This window comes from Bos javanicus, chromosome X (genome assembly GCF_032452875.1).
Source record: "Bos javanicus breed banteng chromosome X, ARS-OSU_banteng_1.0, whole genome shotgun sequence".
NCBI lineage: Eukaryota > Metazoa > Chordata > Mammalia > Artiodactyla > Bovidae > Bos > Bos javanicus.
Genome location: NC_083897.1, coordinates 92,127,760 through 92,153,728, shown reverse-complemented (window position 1 = coordinate 92,153,728; position 25,969 = coordinate 92,127,760). Strand labels below are relative to the sequence as shown.

The 25,969-nt window shown below is 41.7% G+C and overlaps 1 protein-coding gene across 6 annotated transcripts in view; it reads right to left on the bottom strand.

Moving 5' to 3' along the window:
* Positions 1–25,722, bottom strand: part of LOC133243357 (fibrous sheath CABYR-binding protein-like) — a 188,245-nt gene extending 162,523 nt beyond the window's left edge. For 4 of the 6 annotated variants that reach the window (XM_061410156.1, XM_061410158.1, XM_061410160.1 and 1 more), the window contains exons 1-4: positions 25,618–25,722; positions 24,633–24,712; positions 24,027–24,165; positions 23,478–23,603 (exon numbers count right to left, since the gene is read on the bottom strand). In XM_061410156.1, coding sequence (XP_061266140.1) covers positions 23,478–23,603; positions 24,027–24,165; positions 24,633–24,704 — 337 coding nt within the window. In that variant the 5' untranslated portion in view covers positions 24,705–24,712; positions 25,618–25,722. The remainder of the gene's footprint in view (positions 1–23,477; positions 23,604–24,026; positions 24,166–24,632; positions 24,713–25,617) is intronic. The other 2 variants (XM_061410157.1, XM_061410159.1) reach the window with 2 other exon arrangements.
* Positions 25,723–25,969: the final 247 nt, after the last annotated feature.

Below are 25,969 nucleotides of genomic sequence, written 5' to 3'. Positions count from 1 at the left end.
GTTACTAGTAACACGCTAGGAAAGAGTAAAAGCAAACTATTAGAGACACTGGCTGTATTTCTACCGATTGCAATTGGGAGAGCACCACAGCCCTGAAGATCAGACTGCCAGCAAGGTGGTTTTGCACTGTACTTCATTCCACAGAGAGTAGTAGAGAAGTGACAGTGGGGACCTTTGCAGGGGGGAAACATTTAGGGGCAAATCTCGTCGACAGAAGAGGAAATGATTATCTTTGTGACTAGCTAGTTTCAGGAGAACTGACTTTTAATCTCCATTCCTAGTCATGAGACAGAAAACAAGGAGTTGGATGGTCTGTGTCTGTCCTTTAATGACAAGGAGGAAGGTCTGTAGTTGACCTTGTAGTAGGTAAACCCAGGAGTCACTGGATATTTTGGATGAGTCTTACCGAATTCAGACGGGAAAGGGTGGTGCTTTGCATTAAGTCATTTTGGGGACGTGAAAGTCTGCAGAGATATCTTTACTGTGGCTTTTGTTAACAGCTCAGGTGAAGTTGAACTTTGTCATCACTTTAAATATGAGCATCTTTCATGCCGGTCCCAGTAGATAAGTATAAAGGCGGAGAGATCCGAACACCCCTCACCTTTTAAAATTGGATTATGATTGCTTTAAATGTTGTGCTAATTTTTGCTGTAGGACAAGGGTGAATCAGCTATAAGTGTATACATATATCCCCTCCCTCTTGAACTTCTCTTCCAACCCCGCAACCCCACCCCTCTAGGTCATTACAGAAAACCAAACTAAGCTTCCTGTGCTATACGAAAGCTTGCCACTAGCTATGTATTTTACACATGGTAATCTGTATATTTCAGTGCTACTCTCTCAATTCACCATCTTCTTCTTGCCTGCTGTGCCCATAATTCTCTTGTCCATGTCTGAGACTCTAATCTTGCCCTGCAAATAGGTTCATCAGTACCGTTTTTCTAAATTTCACATATATGTGTTGATGTAGGATATATGTTTTGCTCTTTCTGATTTATTTCACTCTGTATAACAGACTCTAGCTTCATCCAATTCACTAGAAGTGACTCAAATTCATTCCCTTTTGTAAATGATGAATATTCCATTGTATACATGTACCACAACATCTTTCTCCATTCATTGACAGATATCTATGTTTCTTCCATGTCATGGATATTGTAGATACTGGTTCAAGGAACTTTTGGGTACACGTTTCTTTCTGAATTACAGTTTTCTCAGGGCGTATGCCCAAGAGTGTGGTTTCTGGGTCATATGGTAGTTTTATGGGCTTCCGTAGTAGCTTAGCTGGTAGAGAATCCATGTGCAGTGTGGGAGAACCCAGTTCAAATCCTGGTTCGGGAAGACCCCCTGGAGAAGGGATAGGCTAGCCACTCCAGTATTTATGGGCTTCCCTGGTGGCTTAGACAATAATGGATCCGCCTGCACTGCGGGAGACCGGCTTCAGTCCCTGGGTTGGGAAGATGCCCTGGAGGAGGGCATGACAACCCACCTCGGTATTCTTGCCTGGGGAATCCCCATGGGCAGAGTTGCCTGGTGGGCTACAGTCCATGGGGTTGCAAAGAGACGGACACAGCTGAGCAACTAAGCACAGCACAGCACGTGGTATTTTTATTCCTAGTTTTAAAAGAAATCTCCATACTGTTCTCCATAGTGGCTGCATTAATTTTCACTCTCACAAACAGTATACGAGGATTCCCTTTTCTCCACATCCACTCCAACATTTATTGTGTGTAGCTTACTAATGATGACCATTCTGACCGCTGTGACAAGATACCTAATTGTGGCTCTGATTTGCATTTTTCTCACGATGAGTGAGGTTGAGCATCTTTTCATGTCTTTGTTGACAAGTTCCGTTTTTACTCTGGAAGTAATAGACACTTGAACATCACTGTATAGGTTCTCAAAAGGTTTGGGTTTTTTTTTTTTTTTTTTTTTGGTAATCTAAATGAAGGCAGCAAAAAGGAGTCATTATTGCAGAATAGGATCATCATCCTCTTCAGTTGAGGAAACTAAGTCACGGAGAGTGTAAGTAACGTGCCCACGGTCACAGAAGGAATAAGTGGTGGGACCTTGATTCAAATCTAGGTATCTGTGGCTTCATCACCTCCCAGCTTGGCACCACAGGGTGATGGTTTCCAGATCCACACTTCAGGCTCAGCACTCTCTTCCTGACTACAGACTCCCCTAGTCAACTGACAGGGCTGCAGGGAGACTGCACTCAACAAGTGCTGGGCAACTTCTGGGACACCGGAGATGCCTTCACAGGGAAGAGAAGTGTAAGACACACTGGGTCCCACAGGCCTCTACCCACCCCCTGGAGGGAGTGAGGAGCTACAGGAGGTTCTAAAGGGGGCTGTTTCTCTGAGAGACAGGCTGATGGACTGCCGTTCTGCATGCATGTGACAAGAAACACTTGTTCTGTTGAGTTTATTTCTCTTTACGGTTGACAATACATACCACATGGTGAAAATACACAAAGCAGATATGTAAAACCAAGCGGATATATGGATAAGCAGATACATTCCCATTATACCGACGGAATACCTGACAGTAAGACAGCACTTCTTTGTAAAAGGAGAACATTCTCCTAGACTAAGGCAATGAAACAAGAAATTAGTCTTTTTCTTAATTATTAGTCTCATTCCTCCTATCACAGATGAGGCATCATGGGCACAGAGAACTTAGGTCAGCTCCCCCAAGTCATTCTGATAGTATGAGTTTGAGTCCCACAGACAAGGAATATTCAACATGTCCAAACTGCACCCATCCCCCCCAACCCCCGCTCCCCACACAGCTGCACCTCCTTTACTGCTACCTGACCTGTTGCAAGGCAGCCTTCTCCCCAGCTGCTTAGGCCAGAGATGCTTAAAGCCATCCTTGCCTGCTGCCTCTCTCACCACACTCTCAATCATCAAGCCTCACCTCTCTGCCTCCTAAGTCTAAGTAAGATTCTGTTCCTTCTCCCCATCAGCACAGTGAGTTCCTTAGGCCAGGTCACCCTCGTCTCTCTCCTTGACAAGCACCAGCAATCCTGATGCTTTCCAACACATGGTCTGTCCTGCTGCCTGAGGAAGGGAAGCTTTCTTCAGTGCAATCTGGTCATGACACCCCTGCTCAAAACTCTGCACGGGCTGCCTGCTGCTTTTAGGATACTGTCCAGCCTCCTGGACTAGGCACAGCAGGTCTTGTCTTTCCCCAAATGCCCGATATTCACCAGACACCCTCCTTCTGCTCCATGCCCCACTTGATATTCCAGCCACCCAGATGGCTGGTTCATCTGATGCTCCAGTTCATCAGATGGCTGGTGTGCTCAACTCCTACTCCCTAGCCGCCCCTCGTCACCTCTCACCCCCTCCCCACCCACCGATTTCACAATCTCACTCCTGTCTTTGCCTCCATCTTAACATGCCCTTCTTCCCTCCTCATCTGCCTGATTCCTTCTTAGGTTCAGCTATCAGGCTGAGTAGAGCAATTTCCATTTTTCCTGGGGAGTACCTGAGATTTGATATTTTTACCAAAAGGAAGGTGGTAGAGATTTCACTATGAATCCCTGCTGCATGATGAGATGATGAGAAATGCAATCTGATGGCAGAGTTTGTCTGGGAAAGGCTTCCTTGCTAAGAATAGGATACAGACAGAAAAGCTCTCCTCTTGCTTTATATGGGCCCATTGTTGTCATTGAATGTGGCCATTTGAATTTGGTCACAGTTTTGGAAGCATAAAGGGATCCAGGGTGACGACCTGCTTCACAGTGAGGAGGGATAAGCCGAAGCATGGGAATTTCAAAATGTCACTTTAAGGTGTCTGTGACCCAGTACATAAAACAGGACTTGAACCGCCCTACCCATACACTATGTTTTGATGAGATTTTCACTATTTTTCACTCTATAGTCTGAGTTCCTGTTAGGACAAGATGAAGTATATTAACACATCCTCCCTATGCAGGGGTTTGATTTACTAGTCCCTGTGGTCGTTAGGGAGGCAAGGATGAGCTGCCAGCTCAGTATGGGGACCCTCCTAAGGAATGTCACAGCACCTCCTTGCAACTCCTCAGGTGTCTCTACCTGGTGCCATCAACCCATGGAGGGAACTGCCAGTTCCTTTGATGGCCAGTGGAGGGAGTGACCCCACTGCTGCTTCTACTTGCTACAGATTCAACTGTGATGACTGGCTTCCTTCACTACAACTCCTCTGAGCAGAACACACCTAAATATGAAATGAAGTGTGTGCCTGTGGTATGTAAAGCCAATTAAATAGTTGGACATGGCACCAGTTCCACCATCCCCACCCCAACCCTCACCCCAACCAGAGGATGGAGTAGAATCTCAGGGGCTCTGGCATGCCTCCCTCCCCACTGACGTGTCTGTAACACAGGGTGCAATGTAAATGACTCACCTGGAGCCTACTTAGGGAGCTTGTGGGAGTCGAGCATTTGCAGTTTTATTCCCTACAGACCCAAAGGGGTAAGGATGAACCCCAGCCTTCTCAGAGACAAGGAAACAAGCTAAACGAGCTTAGGTGGCTGATGCAGTAAAAGCTGGATCTGGGAGTCACGCCCTAGTTTCTCTTGAGTACAAAGCCAGTCTTCTCTGCAGTCACAACAACACGCGTGGCTTGTGTTTCAGTTACCGAGATGCAGATGTTGTTCCATGAGAGGAGAGCCACCATTTCCCTGTCTCCTGTCCTCTTGTGAAACACAGGTACCCAGTAGGGCAAAGCCACCCTGAAAGGTTCTAAGCCCCTTTGTGTGTGCGCCTTAGGAGGAGCTGTGGTGAAGCCAAGAAACTGGAGTCTACTGGTAGGAAAGGGTTGCTCCAAAGGCAACACCAAGCAGGACTTTAACTTCCCCTGCAGGGAGGCACTCTGCCATATCAGAAAAGCTTTGCAACCGACCCCAGCCCCAGTTATGTCTCCACCAGTCTCACTCTATCAAGTGTAAGGAATTGGGGAGGGCAGTCCTAAGATGGTGGAGGAATAGAATGGGGACACCACTTTCTCCCCAAGAAATTCATTGAAAGAACATTTGAATGCTGAGCAAATTCCACAAAACAACTTCTGAATGCTGGCAGAGGACATCAGGCACCCAGAAAGGCAGCCCATTGTCTTCGAAAGGAGGTAGGACAAAATATAAAAGATAAAAAGAGAGACAGAAGAGGTAGGGACAGAGATCCGTCCCAGGAAGGAAGTCTTAAAAAAGAAGTTTCCGAACACCAGGAAACACTCTCACTGACGAGTCTGTGGCAAGCCTTGGAACCTCAGAGGGCAACATAACCGGGGGGAAAATAAATAAATAATTAAAACCCACAGATTACCTGCCTAAAGGCAACTCACAGCGGAGAAGCAGCGCAGACGCTTGCATCTGCCACTAGCAAGCGGGAACTGGCGGGCTGCATTGCTTAGGGTACGGGGCCGGGCCTGAATGCCCCGAGGGCAATCTGAGAGAACTAACTTGAGATAGCAACCCAGACTGTGGGATAGCTATCCCATGAAAAGCCCTAACCTAAGACACCACCAGGCCTGTTCACAGAACAAAGGACTGAGCAGAGCTAGCTGGCTGCGGACCAGCCCATGCCCTGCTGGAGACAGGCAGGCGAGGGCAACCAGAGCTGGAAGGGGGCAATCGTGGCCCCAGAGAGGCATCATCTACCAAACTGTAAGCAGGCTTTCTTGCTAACCAAGACTTCTTGGGATTCTGGACCTTTGACATCCACTGGGAGGGTCGCAGCCAGAGATCAGCTCCCCAGAAGAAACACACAGCATACCTGAGAAGGCACGCCAGTTGTACACCCAGAAAACCGAGCAGCTGGAAAGGGGAAGGCGATAAGACACAGCCCCCAACTGGGGGCGACTGCGCTTGCCAAGTACCTGGTCACCTGAGCTGCTCAGACCAGGGAAGGGTACAAAACGCAGGCCCAACCAAGTCTACGCCTTTGTGAAGTACCCGAGAACCGGAACCTGAGCAGCTTATACCTGGGACGTGCATGAAACCCAGGGCCCACCTAAGACAGTTCCCGGCAGAGCAACCTAGAGCCTAAACAGTGTAGACTGGGAAAGCACACACCCCATGGGTGGGGACAAACCCAGTGTGGCCTAGACACTGCACGCACTCCCCACACAAGCCAGTGATATTTGTTTGCAGTGTTCCTCCCTCCCCACAGCACGACTGAACAAGTAAGCCTGAAAAAGTGACCACCACTGCCCCCTTGTGTCAGGGCGGAAATTAGACACTGAAGAGGCCAGCAAACAGAAGCTAAAGTAAACAGAGGGAACCACTTTGGAAGTGACAGGTGCAATAGATTAAAACCCTGTAGTTAGCACCGACTACATAGAAGGGGGCCTATAGATCTTGAGAAGTATAAGCCGGATGAAGGAAGTATCTGAAAAGGAACTGACCTCACACTGTCCACAACAACACCAGAGAACGTCCTAGATATATTTTTACTATTATCATTTTTAAATAGTTTTTAATTTTTAAGTCCTCTATTATTCCTTTAATTTTCATTTTTATAACCTACTGCTACTGCTAAGTCACTTCAGTCGTGTCCGACTCTAGCGACCCCATGGACTGCAGCCTACCAGGCTCCTCTGTCCATGGGATTTTCTAGGCAAAAGTACTGGAGTGGGGTGCCATTGCCTTCTCTGTTATAACCTACTATTCTGTTGCAAAAAAAGAAAGACCCTATTTTTAAAACAAACTTTATATATATATATATATATATAAAATAATTTCTGTGACTTTGTTTTTTTCTTTAATATTGTATTTTTGAGAATCTAACCTCTACTCTAGATTTTTAATCTTTGCTTTTTGGCATTTGTTATCAATTTTGTACCATTAAGAACCCAGTCTTCAGTACCCATTTTTACTTGGGAGAGAGATCACTGGCTGGATTGCTCTCTCCCCCTTTGGACTCTCCTTTTTCTCCACCAGGTCACCTCTATCTCCTCCCTCCCCCTGCTCTTTTCTACCCAACACTGTGAATCTCTTTGTGTGTTCCGGGCTGTGGAGAACACCTAGGGAACAGATTACTGGCTAGATCTGTCTACTTTTGATTCCGCCTTTTATCCTCCTGGAAACCTCTGTCTCCTTCCTCACTCTTATCTCCTCTGTGTAACTCTGTGAACATCTCTGAGGGATCCAGACTGTGGAGAGCACATAGGGAAGTGATTACTGGCTAGCTTACTCTCTCTCCTTTTGATTTCCCCTCTTATCCTCCTGGTCACCTCTATCTCCCTCCTCCCTCTTCTCTTCTCCATGTAAGTCTGTGTACCTCTCCACGTGTCCCTCACTATGGAGAAACTTTCCATCATTAACCTAGATGTTTTATCATTGGTGCTGTATAGATGGAGAAGTCTTGAAGCTACAGTAAGAATAAGACTGGAAACCAGAGGCAGGAGGCTTAAGTCCAAATCCTGAGAACACCAGAGAACTCCTGACTCCAGGGAACATTAATCAGTAGGTGCTCCTCAAACGCTTCCATACCTACACTGAAACCAAGCACCATCCAATGGCCAACAAGTTCCAGAGCAAGACATACCAGGCAAATTCTCAAGCAACACAGGAACATAGCTCTGAGCTTCAATATACAGGCTGCCCAAAGTCACACCAAACCCACTGACATCTCAAAAGTCATTACTGGACACTTCAGTGCACTCCAGAGAGAAGAAATGCAGCTCCACCCACCAGAACACTGACACAAGCTTCCCCAGCCAGGAAACCTTGACAAGCCACCCGTCCAACCCCACCCACAGTGAGGAACCTCCACAATAAAGAGGAACCACAAACTGCCATAATACGGAAAGGCCACCCCAAACATAGCAATCTAAACAAGATGAAAATGCAGAGAAATACCCAGCAGGGAAAGGAACAGGATAAATGCCCACCAAACCAAACAAAAGAAGAAGAGATAGGGAATCTACCTGATAAAAGAATTCTGAATAATGATAGTGAAAATGATCCAAAATCTTGAAAACAAAATGGAGTTACAGATAAATAGCCTGGAGACAAGGATCAAGAAGATGCAAGAAATCTTTAACAAGGACCTAGAAGAAATAAAAAAGAGTTAATATATAATGAATAATGCAATGGAATGCAATGCTGCTATGTCGCTTCAGTCGTGTCCGGCTATGTGTGACCCCAGAGACGGCAGCCCACCAGGTTCCCCCGTCCCTGGGATTCACCAGGCAAGAACACTGGAGTGGGTTGCCATGTCTTTTTCCAATGCATGAAAGTGAAGAGTGAAACTGAGGATGCTCAGTCATGTCCGACTCTTAGGGACCCCATGGACTGCAGCCCACCAGGCTCCTCCACCCATGGGATTTTCCAGGCAATAGTACTGGAGTGGGGTGCCATTGCCTTCTCCAGAATAATGCAATAAATGAGATCAAAAACATTCTGGAGGGAACCAACAGGAGAATAATGGAGGCAGAAGGTAGGATAAGTGAGGTAGAGGATAGAATTGATATCTATAGGACATTTCACCCCAAAATAATGAATTTCAACTTTCTCTCAAGTGAACATGGAACGTTCTCCAGGATAGATCACATCCTGGGCCATAAATCTATCTTTGGTAAATTCAAAACAATAGAAGTCATTCCAAGCATCTTTTCTGACCACAATGCAGTAAGATTAGATGTCAATTACAGGAGAAAAACTACTAAAACTTCCAACATATGGAGGCTGAAGAACACGCTGCTGAATAACCAACAAATCACAGAACAAATCAAAAAAGAAATCAAAATATGCATAGAAGTGAATAAAAATGAAAACACAACAACCCAAAACCTATGGGACACTGTAAAAGCAGAGCTAAGGGGAAGGTTCATAGCAATACAGGCATACCTCAAGAAACAAGAAAAAAGTCAACGAGATAACCTAACTCTACACCTAAAGCAACTAGAAAAGGAAGAAATGAAGACCCCCAGGGTTAGTAGAAGGAAAGAAATCTTAAAAATGAGGGCAGAAATAAATGCAAAATAACAAAATAGACCATATCAAAAATCAACAAAGCCAAAGCTGGTTCTTTGAGAAGATAAATAAAATTGACAAACCATTAGCCAGACTCATAAAGAAACAAAGGGAGAAAAATCAAATCAACAAAATTAGAAATGAATACGGGTAGATCACAACAGACAACACAGAAATACAAAGGATCATAATAGACTACTATCAGCAACTATATGCCAATAAAATGGGCAACTTGGAAGAAATGGACAAATTCTTAGAAAAGTACAATTTTCCAAAACTGAACCAGGAAGAAATGGAAAATCTTAACAGACCCAACACAAGCACGGATATTGAAACTGTAATCAGAAATCTTCCAACAAACAAACGCCCAGGACCAGACTGCTTCACAGCTGCATTCTACCAACAATTTAGAGAAGAGCTAACACCTATGCTACTCAAACTCATCCAGAAAATTGCAGAGGAAGGTAAACTTCCAAACTCATTCTATGAGGCCACTATCACCCTATTACCAGGACCTGACAAAGATGCCACAAAAAAAGAAAACTACAGGCCAATATCACTGATGAACATAGATGCAAAAATCCTTAACATAACTCTAGCAAACAGAATCCAACAACATATTTAAAAGATAATACATCATGTCCAAGTGGGCTTTATTGCAGGGATGCAAGGATTCTTCAATATCCGCAAATCAATCAACATATAATACACCACATTAAGAAATTGAAAAATGAAAACCATATGATTATCTCAATAGATGAAGAGAAAGCCTTTGACAAAATTCAACATCCATTTATGATAAAAACCCTCCAGAAAGAAGGAATAGAATGAACATACCTCAACATAATAAAAGCTATATATGACAAACCCACAGCAAACATTATCCTTAATGGTGAAAAATTGAAAGCATTTCCCATAAAGTCAGGAAGGAGAAGGGTGCCCACTCTCACCACTACTATTCAACATAGTTTTGGAAGTTTTGGCCACAGCAATCAGAGCAGGAAAAAAATAAAAGGAGTCCAGACTGGAAAAAAAGAAGTAAAACACTCACTGTTTGCAGATGACATGATCCTCTACATAGAAAATCCTAAAGACTCCACCAGAAAATTTCTAGAGCTAATCAATGAATACAGTAAAGTTGCAGGATATAAAATCAACACAGAAATCCCTTGAATTTCTATACACTAACAATGAGAAAACAGAAAGAAAAATTAAGGAAACAATTTCATTTATCATTGCAACCAAAGGAATATATCTACCTAAAGAAACAAAAAACCTATATATATACAGAAAGCTATAAAACAGTGGTGAAAGAAATCAAAGAGGACACAAATAGATGGAGAAATATCCCGTGTTCATGGATTAGAAGAATCAATAAGTGGAAATGAGTATACTACCCAAAGCAATCTAGAGATTCAGTGCAATCCCTATCAAGCTATCAATGGTAATTTTCACAGAACTAGAACAAATAATTTCACAATGTGTATGGAAATTCAAAAAACCCCGAATAGCCAAAGCAATCTTGAGAAAGAAGAATGGAACTGGAGGAATCAACCTGCCTAACTTCAGGCTCGACTACAAAGCCACAGTCATCAAGACATGGTACTGACGTGAAGACAGAAATATAGATCAATGGAACAAAATAGAAAGCCCAGAGATAAATCCACGCACCTATGGACACCTAATCTTCAACAAAGGAGGCAAGAATATTCAATGGAGAAAAGACAATCTCTTTAACAAATGGTTCTGGGAAAACTGGTCAATAACTTGTAAAAAAATGAAACGAGAACACTTTCTAACACCATACACAAATATAAACTCAAAAAGGATTAAAGATCTAAACGTAAGGCCAGAAACTATAAAACTCCTAGAGGAAAACATAGACAAAACACTCTCCGACATAAATCACAGCAGGATCCTCTATGACCTCCCAAAATATTGGAAATAAACACAAAAATAAACAAATGGGACCTAATTAAAATTAAAAGCTTTTGCACAACAAAGGAAACTATAAGCAAGGTGAAAAGACAGCCTTCAGAATGGGAGAAAATAATAGCAAACCAAGCAACTGACAAAGAATTAATCTCAAAAATATACAAGCGACTCCTGCAGCTCAATTTCAGAAAAATAAACGACCCAATCATAAAATTGGCCAAAGAACTAAACAGGCATTTCTCCAAAGAAGACATACAGATGGCTAACAAACACATGAAAAGATGCTCAACATCACTCATTATCAGAGAAATGCAAATCAAAACCACAATGAGGTACCATTTTATGCCAGTCAGAATGGCTGCTATCCAAAAGTTCACAAGCAATAAATGCTGGAGAGGGTGTGGAGAAAAGGGAACCCTCTTACACTGTTGGTGGGAATGCAAACTAGTACAGCCACTATGCAGAACAGTGTGGAGATTCCCTAAAAAACTGGAAATAGAACTGCCATATGACCCAGCAATCCCACTGCTGGGCATACACACCGGGGAAACCAGAATTGAAAGAGCAACGTGTACTCCAATGTTCATCGCAGCACTGTTTATAACAGCCAGGACATGGAAGCAACCTAGATGTCCATCAGGAGACGAATGGATAAGAAAGCTGTGGTACATATACACAATGGAATATTACTCAGCCATTGAATAGAATACATTTGAATCATTTCTAATGAGGTGGATTAACCTGGAGCCTATTATACAGAGTGAAGTAAGCCAGAAAGAAAAATACCAATACAACATACTAATGCATATATATATGGAATTTAGAAAGATGGTAATGATAACCCTGTATGCGAGACAGCAGAAGGGACACAGATGTATAGAAAAGTCTTTTGGACTCTGTGGGAGAGTGTGAGGGTGGGATGCTTTGGGAGAATGGCATTGAAACGTGTATATTATCATATGTGAAACGGATCGCCAGTCCAGGTTTGATGCATGATACAGGGTGCTTGGGGCTGGTGCACTGGGATGACCCAGAGGGATGGAATGGGGAGGGAGGTGGGAGGGGGATCAGGATGGGGAACACATGTATACCGTGGTGGATTTATATCAATGTATGACAAAATACAATATTTTATAGTAATTAGCCAACAAAATATAAATAATTTAAGTGAAAGGAATGAAATACAGTTGAGTTTTGTACATTGAAGCTGGTGAATATTTCATGGGTGTGTACACAGCTTTTTACATTTCAAATATACCACAATAAAGTGGTTTAAGAAAATAGAGATGAAAGCAAAATAAAGGTATTCCCAAATTTAAAAAAAAAAAAAAAAACCCTCAGGGAATTTGTTGGTAGACGTGGCTTAAAAGAAAAACTAAAGGAAGTTCTTCAGGCTGCAATAAGTGAATTTAGATGTTAAGCAGAATCCATGTGAAAAAGCAAAGAGTATAGGAAATGGTAATTATAGGAACAAAAATACTTTATTAATACACATTTCACTCCTTTCTTCCTGTATTTAAAAAGCAACTGTCTAAAACAGTATCACATAAATTATTGTTGTGAAAGTGGTAGTTGCTCAGTTGTGTCTGACTCTTGGTGACCCCATTACTGTAGCCTGCCAAGCTCCTCTGTCCATGGGATTCTTCAGCCAAGAATACTGGAGTGGTTAGCCATTCCCTTCTCCAGGGGCTCTTCGAGGGGTTGAACCGGCATCTCCTGCATTGCAGGCAGATCCTTTACTGTCTGAGCCATCAGAGAAGCCCAATTATTGTTGGGCCAATAGCGCATGGAATGTAATATATTTGCTGTAACAGCACAAAGGAGGTGGTTGGGAGCAAAGCTGTATTAGGTAAGGAAACAAGTCTGGATGGTGTCAAATCCATACAAACATATGCAAAGAATCAGAAATCATGACAAAGAAGGTGAATATAACAGAAGCTATAAATAGATACCTGATATCCTGCCTTATATCAGCTTTTCATCACATAACATTTTATATAATATAATAATGATAAGAGTGTGTTAATGGGATTACCCTTTATAGATTTACTATATATGTGACAATATGAGGAAAAGAGGGAAACCCGAATAGAGCAATATAGGAGTAATGTTTCAGTATCTCATTAGAATTTGTGTAAATTTCAAGCTGATTGTGATAAAGTAAGATGTTTACAGTGGCATACAGCTAAGGAAATAACTTTAAGGTAGTGGAAAAATCCGTAAAGAGTTTAAAATGCTGCATTATAAAATATCCATTGAATGCAAAAGAAAGCAGTAAAATGAGGTCCATAAAACAAAACGACATGAGACAGAAATATATATTGGCAGATGTAAGCCTGTATCAACATTAAATGTGAATAGATAAAACAGTCCAACCAGAAGGCAGACGTTGAGAGACCAGTTTTCTTTTTTTAAAAAAAATCCAACTGTGCGTTGTCTAAACAGGACACAGTTTAGATTCTAAGATACATAAATTACCATGTATGTGTGTGTGTGTTCAGTCGCTCAGTCGTGTTCAACTCTCTGGGGCCCCATGGACTGTAACTCGCCATGACTCCTCTTCATAGAATTTTCCAGGCAAGAATACTGGAGCGGGTTGTTATTTCCTACTCCAGGGGATCTTCCAGACCGAGGGATCGAACCTGAGTCTCCTGCATTGGCAGATAGGTTCTTTACCACTAGCGCCACCTGGGAAGCCTTATATGACCCAGCAATTCTACTCCTAGACAATTTTGTCCAAGAGAAATGAAAACATGCTCACACAAACACCTGTACTCAAATATTCCACACGTGTATTCCTAATAGCCAAACCCAGAAACAGTCCAACAAAGGAACACTACACGGCAATAAAAAAAGAAGGAACTACTAATGCATGTAACACCAAGGATGCATCTCAACTGTGCAAATGAGAGAAACCAGATGCAGAAGGCTACATATTATATGATTTCATGTCAATGGATCTCTGGAAATGGCACAACTGTTGGCACAGAAATGTATCCGTGGTTGCCAGGGTATATGAGTGGAGGAAGGAGTCTGATGGCAAATAGCCCAAGGGAGCATTTATGAACGATGAGACATTTTCTACATTTTTATTGTGGTACCATTTACACCACGGTATACATTTGTCAAAAAAAAATAATAATTAAAAAAAAGTAAAAAACAATCTACAAATGGTAATATGTTAAAGTGTTGGCTTTTATTGTATATAAATTATACCTCAATACTTTTTTTAAAGGAAAAGGAAGTTTTAAATATTTAAGCGTTGATTATTGTATACATCTAGACCATGAGCTCAAAAACATAAAAATCGTATTTTGGAATTCTTCCGAGACCTGGCCAACTTCCAGGATTCCCCATAACACCTTTGTACTCTTATGACAGGACACAGAAACGTGGTCTAAACCATGCTGACAATTCCCTCTCTTTCACCTCAAGTCCAAATTCTTGCTGAGTCTGTCCATTTTACTTCGCAAACGTCTAAGGTGTCTACATTTTCCCATGTCCACCACATCTGCTCTAGTCCAAAGCCTCCCTCCGTTTAACTGTCAATCCCCTTCTAACGGGTCTCTCATATCCACTCAGCGTGTCTGTTTCCCTCTTCCCGCCCTCTTCCTCCCTCTCTTACAGTTGCAAAACTGTCTATGACTTTGTAGATAAAGGCTACTCTCATATACCAGGACTTAAAGGCATGGTCTAGCCTCTGCCCACTTTGCTACCAACATCGAAAGGAGAGCTTCCTTTTCTTGTCTCTCTTATCAGGGTTCCTTCACACCCTCCATTTCCTAAGCTTCTCTACTTAGATTGTCCTCAATTTCTGAAGCCTCCTGGTTAGTAAACTCCTTCAAGCTAGGCTTCACTTTCAGATATACAACTTAGGTTTCGAGAAGGCAAAACAACCAAAGATAAAATTGCCAACATCATGGGGAAAGATCATGGGGAAAGCAAGGGAATTCCAGAAAAACATCAAATTCTGTGTCATTGACACAGACCTCTGACTGTGTGGCTCACAACAAACTACAGAAAATTCTTAAACAGAGGGCAGTACCAGACTACTCAACCTGTCTCCTGAGAAACCAGTATGTGGGTCAAGAAGCAACCATTAGAACCAGAGTCGGAACAAAATGACTGTTTCATAATTGGGGAAGGAGTACGACAAGGCTGTATATTGTCATGCTGCTTATTTAACTTACATGCAGAGTACAGCCCGCAAAATGCCAGACTGGATGACTCACAAGCTGATATCAAGATTGCTGGGAGAAATATTGACAAGCTCAGACACACAGATGATACCACTCTAACAGCAGAAAGTGAAGAGCAACTAAAGAATCGTTTGATAAGGTTCAAAACAGGAGAGTGAAAAAACTGGCTTAAAACTCAACTATTAAAACACTAAGATCATGGCATCTGGTCCTATCACTTCATGGCAAATAGAAGCGGGGTAAGTGGAAGCAGTCCATCCTAAGGGAGATCAGTCCTGGGTGTTCATTGGAAGGGCTGATGTTGAAGCTGAAACTCCAATACTTTGGCCACCTGATGCAAAGAACTGACTCATTTGAAAAGACCCTGATGCTGGGAAAGATTGAGGGCAGGAGGAGAGGGCGACAACAGAGGATCAGATGGTTGGATGGCATCACTGACTCAATGGACATGAGTTTGGGTGAACTCCGGGAGTTGGAGATGGACAGGGAGGCCTGGCGTGCGCGGTTCATGGGGTCACAAAGAGTCAGACACGACTGAGTGACTGAACTGCACTGAAGAGGAAGCAGTGACAGATATCATTTTCTTGGGCTCCAAAATCACTGCAGATGGTGATTGCAGCCATGAAATTAAGACACTTGCTCCTTGAAAGGAAAGCTATGACAAACCTAGCTTGCATGCATTCTCCAGTACTTCAGTAGTGTCCAGCTCTTTACAGCCCCATGGACTGAGGCCCACCAGGCTCCTCTGTCCAGGGGATTCTCCAGACAAGAATACTGGAGTTGATTGCCATGCCCTCCTCCAGGGGATCTTCCTAACCCAGGGATTGAACACATATCTCCTAAGTGTGTTGCATTACAAACAGATTCTTTACTGCTGAGCCCCCGGGGAAGCCCATGACAAACCCAGACAACATATTAAAAAGCAGAGACAAAGGGCTGTAGAGTCAAAACTATGGTTTTTCCAGTAGTGATGTACAGATGTGTGAGTTGGGTCATTAAGAAGGCTGAGTGTCAAAGAATTGATGCTTTCGAATTGTGCTCCTAGAGATGAGCCTTGAGTATCCCTCGGACAGCAAGGAGAACAAACCCACCAATCCTAAAGAAAATGAACTCTGAATATTCACTGGAAGAACTGATGGCTGAAGCTGCAATACTTTGGCCACCTGATGCGAATAGTTGACTCATTGGAAAGGACCCTGATGCAAAAAGCTTGATGGCAGGAGGAGAAGGGGGTGACAGAGGGTGAGATGATTAGATAGCATCACCAACCCAATGGACATTAATTTGATCAAACTCAGGGAGATAGTGTAGGACAGAGGAGCCTGGCATGCTGAAGGCCATGGAGTTGTAAATAGTTGCACACGACTGAGCGACTGAACAACGACCACCACCTCCACCTTACCTTTCAGCTTCCCCAAGGTGCCACCGCCCCACTCTCAGCAGGGCTAAGAAGCTTTCTGTGTCTGTCAGTGGTGAAGGCTGACACTTATGTCTTCACACACTCAGTGCCCCCTGCTTAGGTGATGGTGGGTCCTTAGAATGTTCATCACACCCTCCCAGAGCTCAGACCAGGGAGCCTTCTCACAACAGGAATGGAGCACCTACCCTGTTACATAAATGGGAGTTGGAGCTGTTTACCCCTTCTCCATGTGCTTTCTCCCTTTACATTCATTTGCACATTTCTTCTTGAGTCACCAAATCCAACTCCACTCATCCCCACCTGGTGACTGTAACAAGCTGCACCTGCATCTCTATCAGGGCGGGTGCACGTACCCCCTGCACTATGTATTTTCCTTCTCTCCCTTCAGAATCTCTAGACTCCCAGACACCACCCTCAAAAGGGGCAGTGATGCAGGGGAGGTTGTGACTCTCATCCACGGGTCAAAGCACGGCTGTGTTATATATAACCTCTTTCACTCTTAGAATGAACCTTATCTTCTAGCTTTCCTCTTGCTTCTTGGCCACCCCACTCACTGTTTTTGTCCCCCACGTAGGTCCATTCCCTGTGTTTCTCCTTTGCACTTCTTTTCTGTTTATGTGTCTGGTCCACCAGTGTGATATTCCCATCTTCCACCTTATATCACTGGTCTTGTTATTTCAAGCATTGCGGATACGTCCTGAAACATGTTAGTAATCAATGTGTGTGTACTAAATGAAGGAATGTTTTCTAATGACTGACAGGAAAAGCATCTCCTCCATGTAGAGTCAGTATATAGGTGTCATATTTGTAGCATCATACATAAAGCCTTGTGTCTTGTTCCAGACACTGCAGGGGTGTGGCTCTGTCTTCATGCCCTGGTGCCCTTGCATGTCCCCACTTAGGCTACGTAGACAAGGCTAAACTGCAGGCTGACTTGAATCTTGGCAGAGAACCTCTGATTGCTCTTGCAGCAAGGGGAGAGAAGCAGCCTGATGAAGAGCTGCTATGAGGCCATTTCTCACCTGCCTCCTCATCCAGCTGGAGGTGACACAAAGTTGTTACTCATCCACCTCTGGTTTCAGTTGAACATAGGATGTTTCCCTAGCCCCAGCTGAGAGTACACCTGTGGATTGCACAGCTGCTCAGTGCCATAGGGCACATCTGCAGACTCCTTCCTGGCAGAGACCCACCACCTGTAGTGCCTGTTACTGAGGCCTTCCAATTCAGTGGCAAACCGTGGGACTAGGGACAAGGCAATTGACACCAGGGTCATATTGCTTCTGCACTGTCTGTAAGGTAGAATCTGAATCCATTCGGGTTCATTGTCTCCTTACTGGCCAAGCCCGTAGAAGGTGACAAGCCAAACTAACAACTGCAGTGGTGCCCGAGGCCCTGTAGCTCCTGCGCTGTGACGTAGGGACTGGCTGCCTGACTACGTGACAGAGTCTGGTGTTGAGTTGTGTGATGTTGTGTGACCAGAATACTGGCTTATTTTCTTTGTCATCATACAAAGCAAGGAGCACAGTTTTCACTACATATTATGACTTAAGGTAGCTTTGTCAGTCCTCATTAACAAACTCACCTTAGAATGGATGCCATATCTGATACCAGCTATTTAATCTGCTAATATAAATAAATATATTGTCTAAATCAATATTTATTTAGACAAAATATGTTTCTGAAGTCCAATTCGTTTTAAAAGTTAACCTTATAGTCTACTTGAAATTCAAAATCTGTATCACTTGTGAGAGAACTGTTAATTGTAAAGGTAAATGTTTAAATGAAAAAATGGAGTAGAATAAGCCAAATCCATTTGCAGTGTAATGCCTACTTCACGTTATCTTGTTTATTCTTCATAACAAATATTTAGTGTAAAATTGTAATTTCCATTTTAGAAATGGAGAAACAGATCCAAAGGATGTAAATACCTTTCTCACCTTCACACAGTTATGTGTCAGAACCAGTACTGATACTCTTAGTTATGTCAAGTGCTGTGCTTAGTCGCTCAGTCTTGTCCAACTCTTTTCGACCCCATGGACTGTAGTCCGTCAGGCACCTCTATCCATGGGGATTCTTCAGGCAAGAATACTGGAGTGGGTTGCCGTGGCCTCCTCAGGAGATCTTTCCAACACAGGGATCGAACCCAGGTCTCCAGCACTGCAGGCGGATTCTTTACCATCTGAGCCACCAAGGAAGCCCAGTTATGTCATGTCACAGCCAATAAGGAGACAGAGCAGATAAAACTCAAGTCATTTTGTCTCAGGAAGTTCCCCTCATTCCTTTCCCTTTTCTTCTAGCTAGGATCTGATCTTGTCAGGCAGCTCCATGACCTAGGGGCTTTTTCACATACTTTTTGGTAAGACGGAATACTCTAATTTAAGTCTCAATTTGTCTTACATTTGAGGTAGATTTGAACCTCCCATTTTCAGTCCTTTTGGACCTGGATTTTCATACCTCTGTAAGGGTACAACAGCTGCTATTTTATAATCCCCTGTTATTCGCTAAGCAGAGTGAATTCTGAATAGGTCCTTTGTTGCAGAAATATATTTTTTTGGTGCGTGAGGATGCAGATGGGGGCTCAGAGATATAAGCGTTTCGTTATTATGTTAATAATAAGGATGTAAGGGAGGAATCAGACAGCTGGAGGACTTCCCTGTAGCTCAAACGGTAAAGAATCTGCAGGAGACCAGGGTTCGATCCCTGGGCTGGGAAGATCCTCTGGAGAAGGGAATGGCAATCCACTCCAGTATTCTTGCCTGGAGAATTCCATGGACAGAGAAGCCTGGTGGCCTACAGTTCGTGGGGTCGCAAAGAGTCAGACACGACTGAGTGATTCACAAACACACACACACACACACAGACAACTGGAGGGCTTCTGAGATCTGCTGACTATCAAGTCAATGGAGGACATCATGGAGAAGAAAAGATGTGGCTGCTCTCTCCCTGCACCCAAAAAACCTTGGAAGGCAAGTCAGAGATGTGTGAAAGATATGCTGTGCCATTTGCCATGGAATTTGACAGGAGTTTTTTTCCTGTCTCCCTACAACCTTTAACAATGGCTTTGGCATTCAATTTCTCTATAGGGCAGTACAAACATATTACATTTTTAAAAATGTTTCTCTGTCAATGCTTTCATCAGGGACACCGTATGAGATATGGGTGGCACATTTTGTAAACACATTTATTCAAGAGAAGACCAAAGGCTTTTATGAATTTTTTATGTGTGGGTATATATATGTATATATATGCATTAACATGTAGATTACACCTAAAGAATATGTTATGACCCAATTTTTTTAACCCTAGAAGTGCAAGGGTAGTTTAAATGTATAAGGTTACCAGTGCAATACACCACATTAATAGAAAAATGGAGGGAAAACAATTCTATGATCATCATAATTGATGCAGTATAAGTGTTTGATGAAAATTAATCTATATTCAAGACAGCAAACTAGGAATAGAATGGAACTTACTCTGATAAAGTATATCTACAAAAAAGCAACGTAAACAGGTTGAAATGGAGACGATGTTTCATTTCCTATTTGGATAAATGCCGATTAGCACCTACTTTAGTCAAGAATATTCTGGCCAGGTTTGTTCAAAGCTGCAAAATGAGGAAGGGGTTAAGATTCAAGCCAGTAGAAACTGTAGATATTCAAATACAACTGTATCTTTTGAAAAGCAAAAATAATCTACATCTAAATTTGTGGAATTAATATGCATATTTAGAGGAATTGTTGGACAGAAAATCCATATACAGACATTCTCTCTCTACATACATCCTCAACTAGACAATAAAAATCACAAACCATGAATTTTCAATAACATTAAATACCCAGGGACAAATTTAACAAAAAATGTGCAATTAGAAAAGGAAACTTTATTGACAGAACTTTAACAGTCAAATACACAACATAAGAACAGCATAGATGGTTTCAGTTTATCTTCTTTCAAGCAAATGGCTGCCCTTCACCTATAATATGAACATTTAAAAAGTTACTTAGCAGAACTTTATTTCGATGACAGGAGAGGTATACAAAGTTCACTGCAGTTGTAGTTTTATAAAACGGACTAAAACAGGAACACTAAGGGCGACCCTTTGGCTTACCTTCAGTTAATCCTCTCTAGAGATTTTATAGACTTTTCAAGCATATTACCAGTATTTTTAAAAACACGCTACTCTTCCTAGTTATACAAGAAAAGAAGGACACTGAGTTCAGAACAAATGAAATCAATGGAACCTATCAGAAGGTAGTTTTCAGTAGAAGGCAAAACTGTGTACACATTCAGTAAAATATCTAACAACAAAAAACACCCTAAGAAAAACAAAATACACAAAAACTGAAACAAAAAATCCTAAAAAAGTATCATTTAAATGCACTGGTTTGAAATAATATTCCGAATATAGGATAGCTAAACAGTTGTTCTCTCTGTTACTGCTTAAGTGAAGTAAATAAAAAGGCCAGTATTACATTTGTTTCTTCTCTACTATGGAAAAGTGTAGACATTTTCATTTGTTCTAAATGGTTGATATGGTGGTTTTAAGTCGGTTAAACATTTGTCCCCCTTTTTACCTGTGGCCCTCGTGTAATTCTAAATATTTCTTTTCACCCTGGAAAGCATTCCAGTGGGTATAATACATTACATGGTGACACTAATTTTAAGTCATTACTATCACTGGCGACATGGTGACATCAAAATGTGAAGCAGAAATAGGACTGTTTCTCACAGCCACACCAAAAAAAAAGAAAGAAAGAAAAAAAGGAGAGAAGAAAAGGAAGAGCAAGAGGGAGTATGAGTGAGAGAGAAAAGCAAGTAGGAAGAGAGAAAGAAAATCTGGAAAAGCAGATTTTTTGGTTTGTTTCTAAATGATAATGGCTTTTGAGAGAAAACTCTGACTAATTTCAAAAGTTCATCCACGGTATTTGTGATGTTTAGTTATTTAGTTACTGTGGGGTATGTTAAATATTTGTTTTTTCTACCCTAGTATTTCATCAATATTCTGAAAATATTTGAGTGCCAGATTATACCCTGTTTTAATTCTGTAATATACTAACTGTTAGTGTCTTGTTCATATTTCTAATTATGTGTACTTGGGCTTTGTCCATTTGCTTCACAATTATGTAAACTGAGAGGAATCGACTGGCAGTCTGGGGTTGGCAGATACAAACCATTACATTCAGAATGGATAAACAACAAGGTCCTACTATATAGCAGAGGGAACTAATGTCCAATCTCTTGTGATAAATCACAATGGAAAAGAATATTAAAAAATATGTGTGTGTATATATATATTTAAAAAATTATGTAAACTAGAACATTGTCTTTATTTATTAGTTGAGTTTATTTTCCTCTTCCTAACAATTCATACCTGTCTTTTATTAAGTATCTTTTTCTTTTTCCCTTAGGTTTATTCTGTTGTTCTTTTTCTCATCTTTTATGTTGGATGTAGGATTTTATATTTATGTACCTTGTAATTTATGTATTTTTCTTTTTAAATACACACATATTTAGACTAAGATTTTTCTATGAGAACATTTTAATCATGTTCTGTAGTTACTTGAAAGTCGTCTGAAAGTTGTATTTTCATCTAATTTTTCTAATGGATTGGAAAAAAAATGTAAAGTGAAAATATTTAGAAGGCTAATACACAGTAAATTCTTCCCTAACTATGAAGTTCTTCCTTTAAAATCAGAACCATGCAATTCATTGTCAGCAATTTGGAAAACACGTATGTGAAAGATACTAAGTTGATTATGCGGGAAGAACTAGAGTTATAATCTTTGGCCTTCAAAACTTCTTAAACTCATGTATCAAAGAAGAAAAATAACATACTTGATATGGTTAGAGACGATTATATCATGAGGCTCAGATTTTTATTAGTTCTTTAAGAGTGAGAGTGGGGTGTATGGCAAAACCATCATAGTATTGTAAAGTAATGATCCTCCAATTAAAATAAGCAACCTCCCTCCCCAAAAAAAGACCAAACCTGGGGGCAGTTAGTGTGCTTAGCATACGTATCTTACTCACACCTGCCTTGAATATCACTGACTAAATGCACTCTCTCAACTTGATCAGCCACAGAAATAGGAAACTAGACTATCTTTGGCCATTTTAATATTCAGTCATTTCATGATTCCGTGGGGAAAGGTTTTAAAATGCAACTATTTTTTAAAGAGCTAGAGAATTCAGAACTTGAGAGAATTTAACAAACATCAAGCAGAATGTTGGCTCATTTTCTTTTTAAAAAATTAATTAATTGATTTTAATTGGAGGCTAATTACAATCTTCTGGTGGTTTTTGCCATACATTGACATGAATCAGCCACAGGTATCATGTGTCCCCCTTCAGAAAATGAAATCTCAATCCCCCTGTTATAATTTGACTCAAGATGATATTTTATGATAAATACATCATACAAAACAGAGTATTCTTGTATGCATTCCATCAAAGAGAATCAGAGAATGCAAAAATTAGCATTGAAAAATCAGCATCTTCGTGTATCTGTTCTGAATTCATAACTTACATGAGTAAAGTTGAGTTTAGAAGTTAAGGGATTTCACAGAATCACACACATTATGCTAAAGCTGGTACTAGAACCTACTTGGATGCCTAAGCATATTTGATATAAACTGATATTTATTACAAATGCATTCCATATTTGCTACAAGCAGAAATTATAAAAGAACCTGAAAATTATTAGCTGTTGCTTAAAGTACTTATACTCAAGAGAAGAAAACGGTTTCCTAGTTTCATTTTGATATGGCTTTGATCCTGTCTGTTTCTTTATTTGAAAGTCTGTAAGTCAGGCACTCAGGTATCTGGGGTCTGAACTATCTTTCAAAGAATATGTGAACTCTATTATTAAAATAATAGTAATGTTCCCTCTATATTAGTAAAGATATAATATTCTGAAAAACAGAAACCACATAAATTACTTTCTGAATGGATGACATACCTGCTTCTGGCATTTCAACAGGCTCTGTATTTGATGCAAACTCCTCCCTGACATCAGGACCATCTCCACCTTCACCCCCAGTCTTTGCCAGAGCCAATTGCTGGAGATCAGCTTCCAGGCCAGAATCTTTAAAAAAAAAATGCATCAATTATATACAGTATAAACACACTGTAAAGCATTCAGTGTAAACAAGGGAATGATGATATTCATTCCCTCGGTGTTATGAATTAAAAGCCTTAGGTTAGTATGCTAAAAATGTGATGAATAAGAACTTCAGGAGCATTATTCCAGGAATGTTTTGCTGGAGAAAAAGGAAAGCAGAATTTTCTGAATGTTACTACCATTTTCCTTTTCCGGGGTTGTCCTCAGACAACTTAGTTGCCCCCTTCTCTTTGTCTTGAAAACAAGGGAAAATTTGAGCAAACACACTGACCTGCAAACTATACTCTCCTCAGTTTTTTAGGAACTGTCTGAAGTCCTTTTCTAATGTTTCCTTTCCTCTTCTTATTGGTTATGTCTTTTAAGGCATGACGCACAGATACACTTTACCTTCAAAGGGATCCTTCTCCTCTTCTTCATCACGATTCACTGGATCCTCTCCATGTACTTCCTCCTTTCTAGGTGTGATATCCTGAATCTCAGCTGGCGGTTTCTCTTGTTGAGGTTGCTTAACACTGGGCTGCTGGTCCTAGTAGAGAGTGCATGCAAATAAAAACTTTTGTTGTTAATACATCTAATAGCATAAATATACATAATACATAGATATATCTGAGCATAAGTAAACCTAACAACATTTTCCCAACACAATTCTATGTACTTACTTTTAATAAAGTTACTCTTCCCACAGAGATGAGTTAGCTCCCATGAGTTACCCAGAAAGATTTTGAAAGTTATTTAAATCTATGTTGGGATGGAAGCATGCAGTCTGTTGTTAATAAGCAGGAGGAGGGAGTCACTGGGCACATTTCCAGGGAATTTAACAGTATACTCATCCAGGCAATGCCAGACTATATCTGGATCAATGTTCCTTCCTAAGACAAATTCTCACCCTTTATCAGCATGGAAGACATTTATCACTGCATCCGTACTACTTAACATCATTTTCTCAAAAATAAACTTGAGCTAGTAGAAAACATCAAATGGTAAGGTACTCACAACCACAGGTTCATCCACCTGGGAGCAATCTTGCTTTGTAGGTCCCAATTTTGATGCCACTTGCCCACTCATATTTCTCCCTGAAAGCAGAATATGGTGATTTAGAAAATGTATTTAAGAGTACAGCTATATTTGATCACTTTATGACCATATGTTGACTTATTTTTTTTTTATGTGAGAATACTTTCAAAAGAAAACTCTGGTTAAGTATGAGTGTACATGCATTTCAATTACACCAAATACAGTCGCTTGCAAAGCCATTTGTGTCTTTGCGAAGCTGGCAGAGAAATCACATTAAGGTACACAAGAAGGCTGAATTTTCGGGAGGATGTTTGATTTCACAACAGAATTCTCCATCATAAAGATATTTACTGAAATGCTGCTAGGAATTTAAAAACTCAGGACTATTGCTCTTATCACACTACTATTCACCAGACCTATTTTCCCCAACTGGCTTGGAATTCAGTTGGAACACGAAGAAAGGCTCAGTCTTTACAGCCTGACTATGGCGATTTTCTCAGTGTCTGGGGCTGAGGTGAGGCTGCATACAGAGCAACCGGTCCACTTCTCTCTTGGCACCTTACCACAAAACCCGCGATACAGTCACAACCCCACTGCGGTCCGGTTTCTAGGCCTTTCCTTAATCGCCCACCCTGCCCCCTGCCCAGGTCCCACTGCCGGCCCCAGATTCTGTGCTCTGTCGTCAGTTCCAGGGCCCCAATGAACCAGATATCTCAAATAGCACCCCCAAGTCTCCCCCCACCATCATCCTACCGCCTGCCCTACTCTGCCCACTGCCCTTCCTCTCCCATCACCAGGGCAAGAACTATGGCGTCGCGACATTTGTGAGGAGAAAGATGACTACCTTGAGGGCCTTCCTCCTCAAAGGCCCCAAATCGCACTGCCCGACCCGCCCCAAACTCCCTGGCTCCCCCTCACACGCAAGCACACTTAAAGTCCAGACAGGACAGATCTGTGAACCTACCTAGTGAGTCTCAAGTAGTGAGCAAGAACCGGGACTGATTAAACAGACCCGTCTCGGGCCCAATGCTCCTCACAGAATGCGCTCAGGAAGGGGGATGCGCATCAAGGCGCATGCGCAGCAAGGGGTGCGCTCGCACACACTGTGCATGCTCCCTGAGTTGGACGTGTGCAGTGCAGGTTGTGGTTTTCCCGCCACTGAGGTAGACTCCTGGAACCGCAGGGTCCCTGCAGAATTAGAAAGGGGCTTGAAGACTGTATTTTTTTCCTTCCAGTGCAGTCTTTCTTATGCATCCACAAACTGTGGTGATAGGTAGTCCCAGGTTACCCTCAGTGGAGAATGTGTCTCAGAAAGA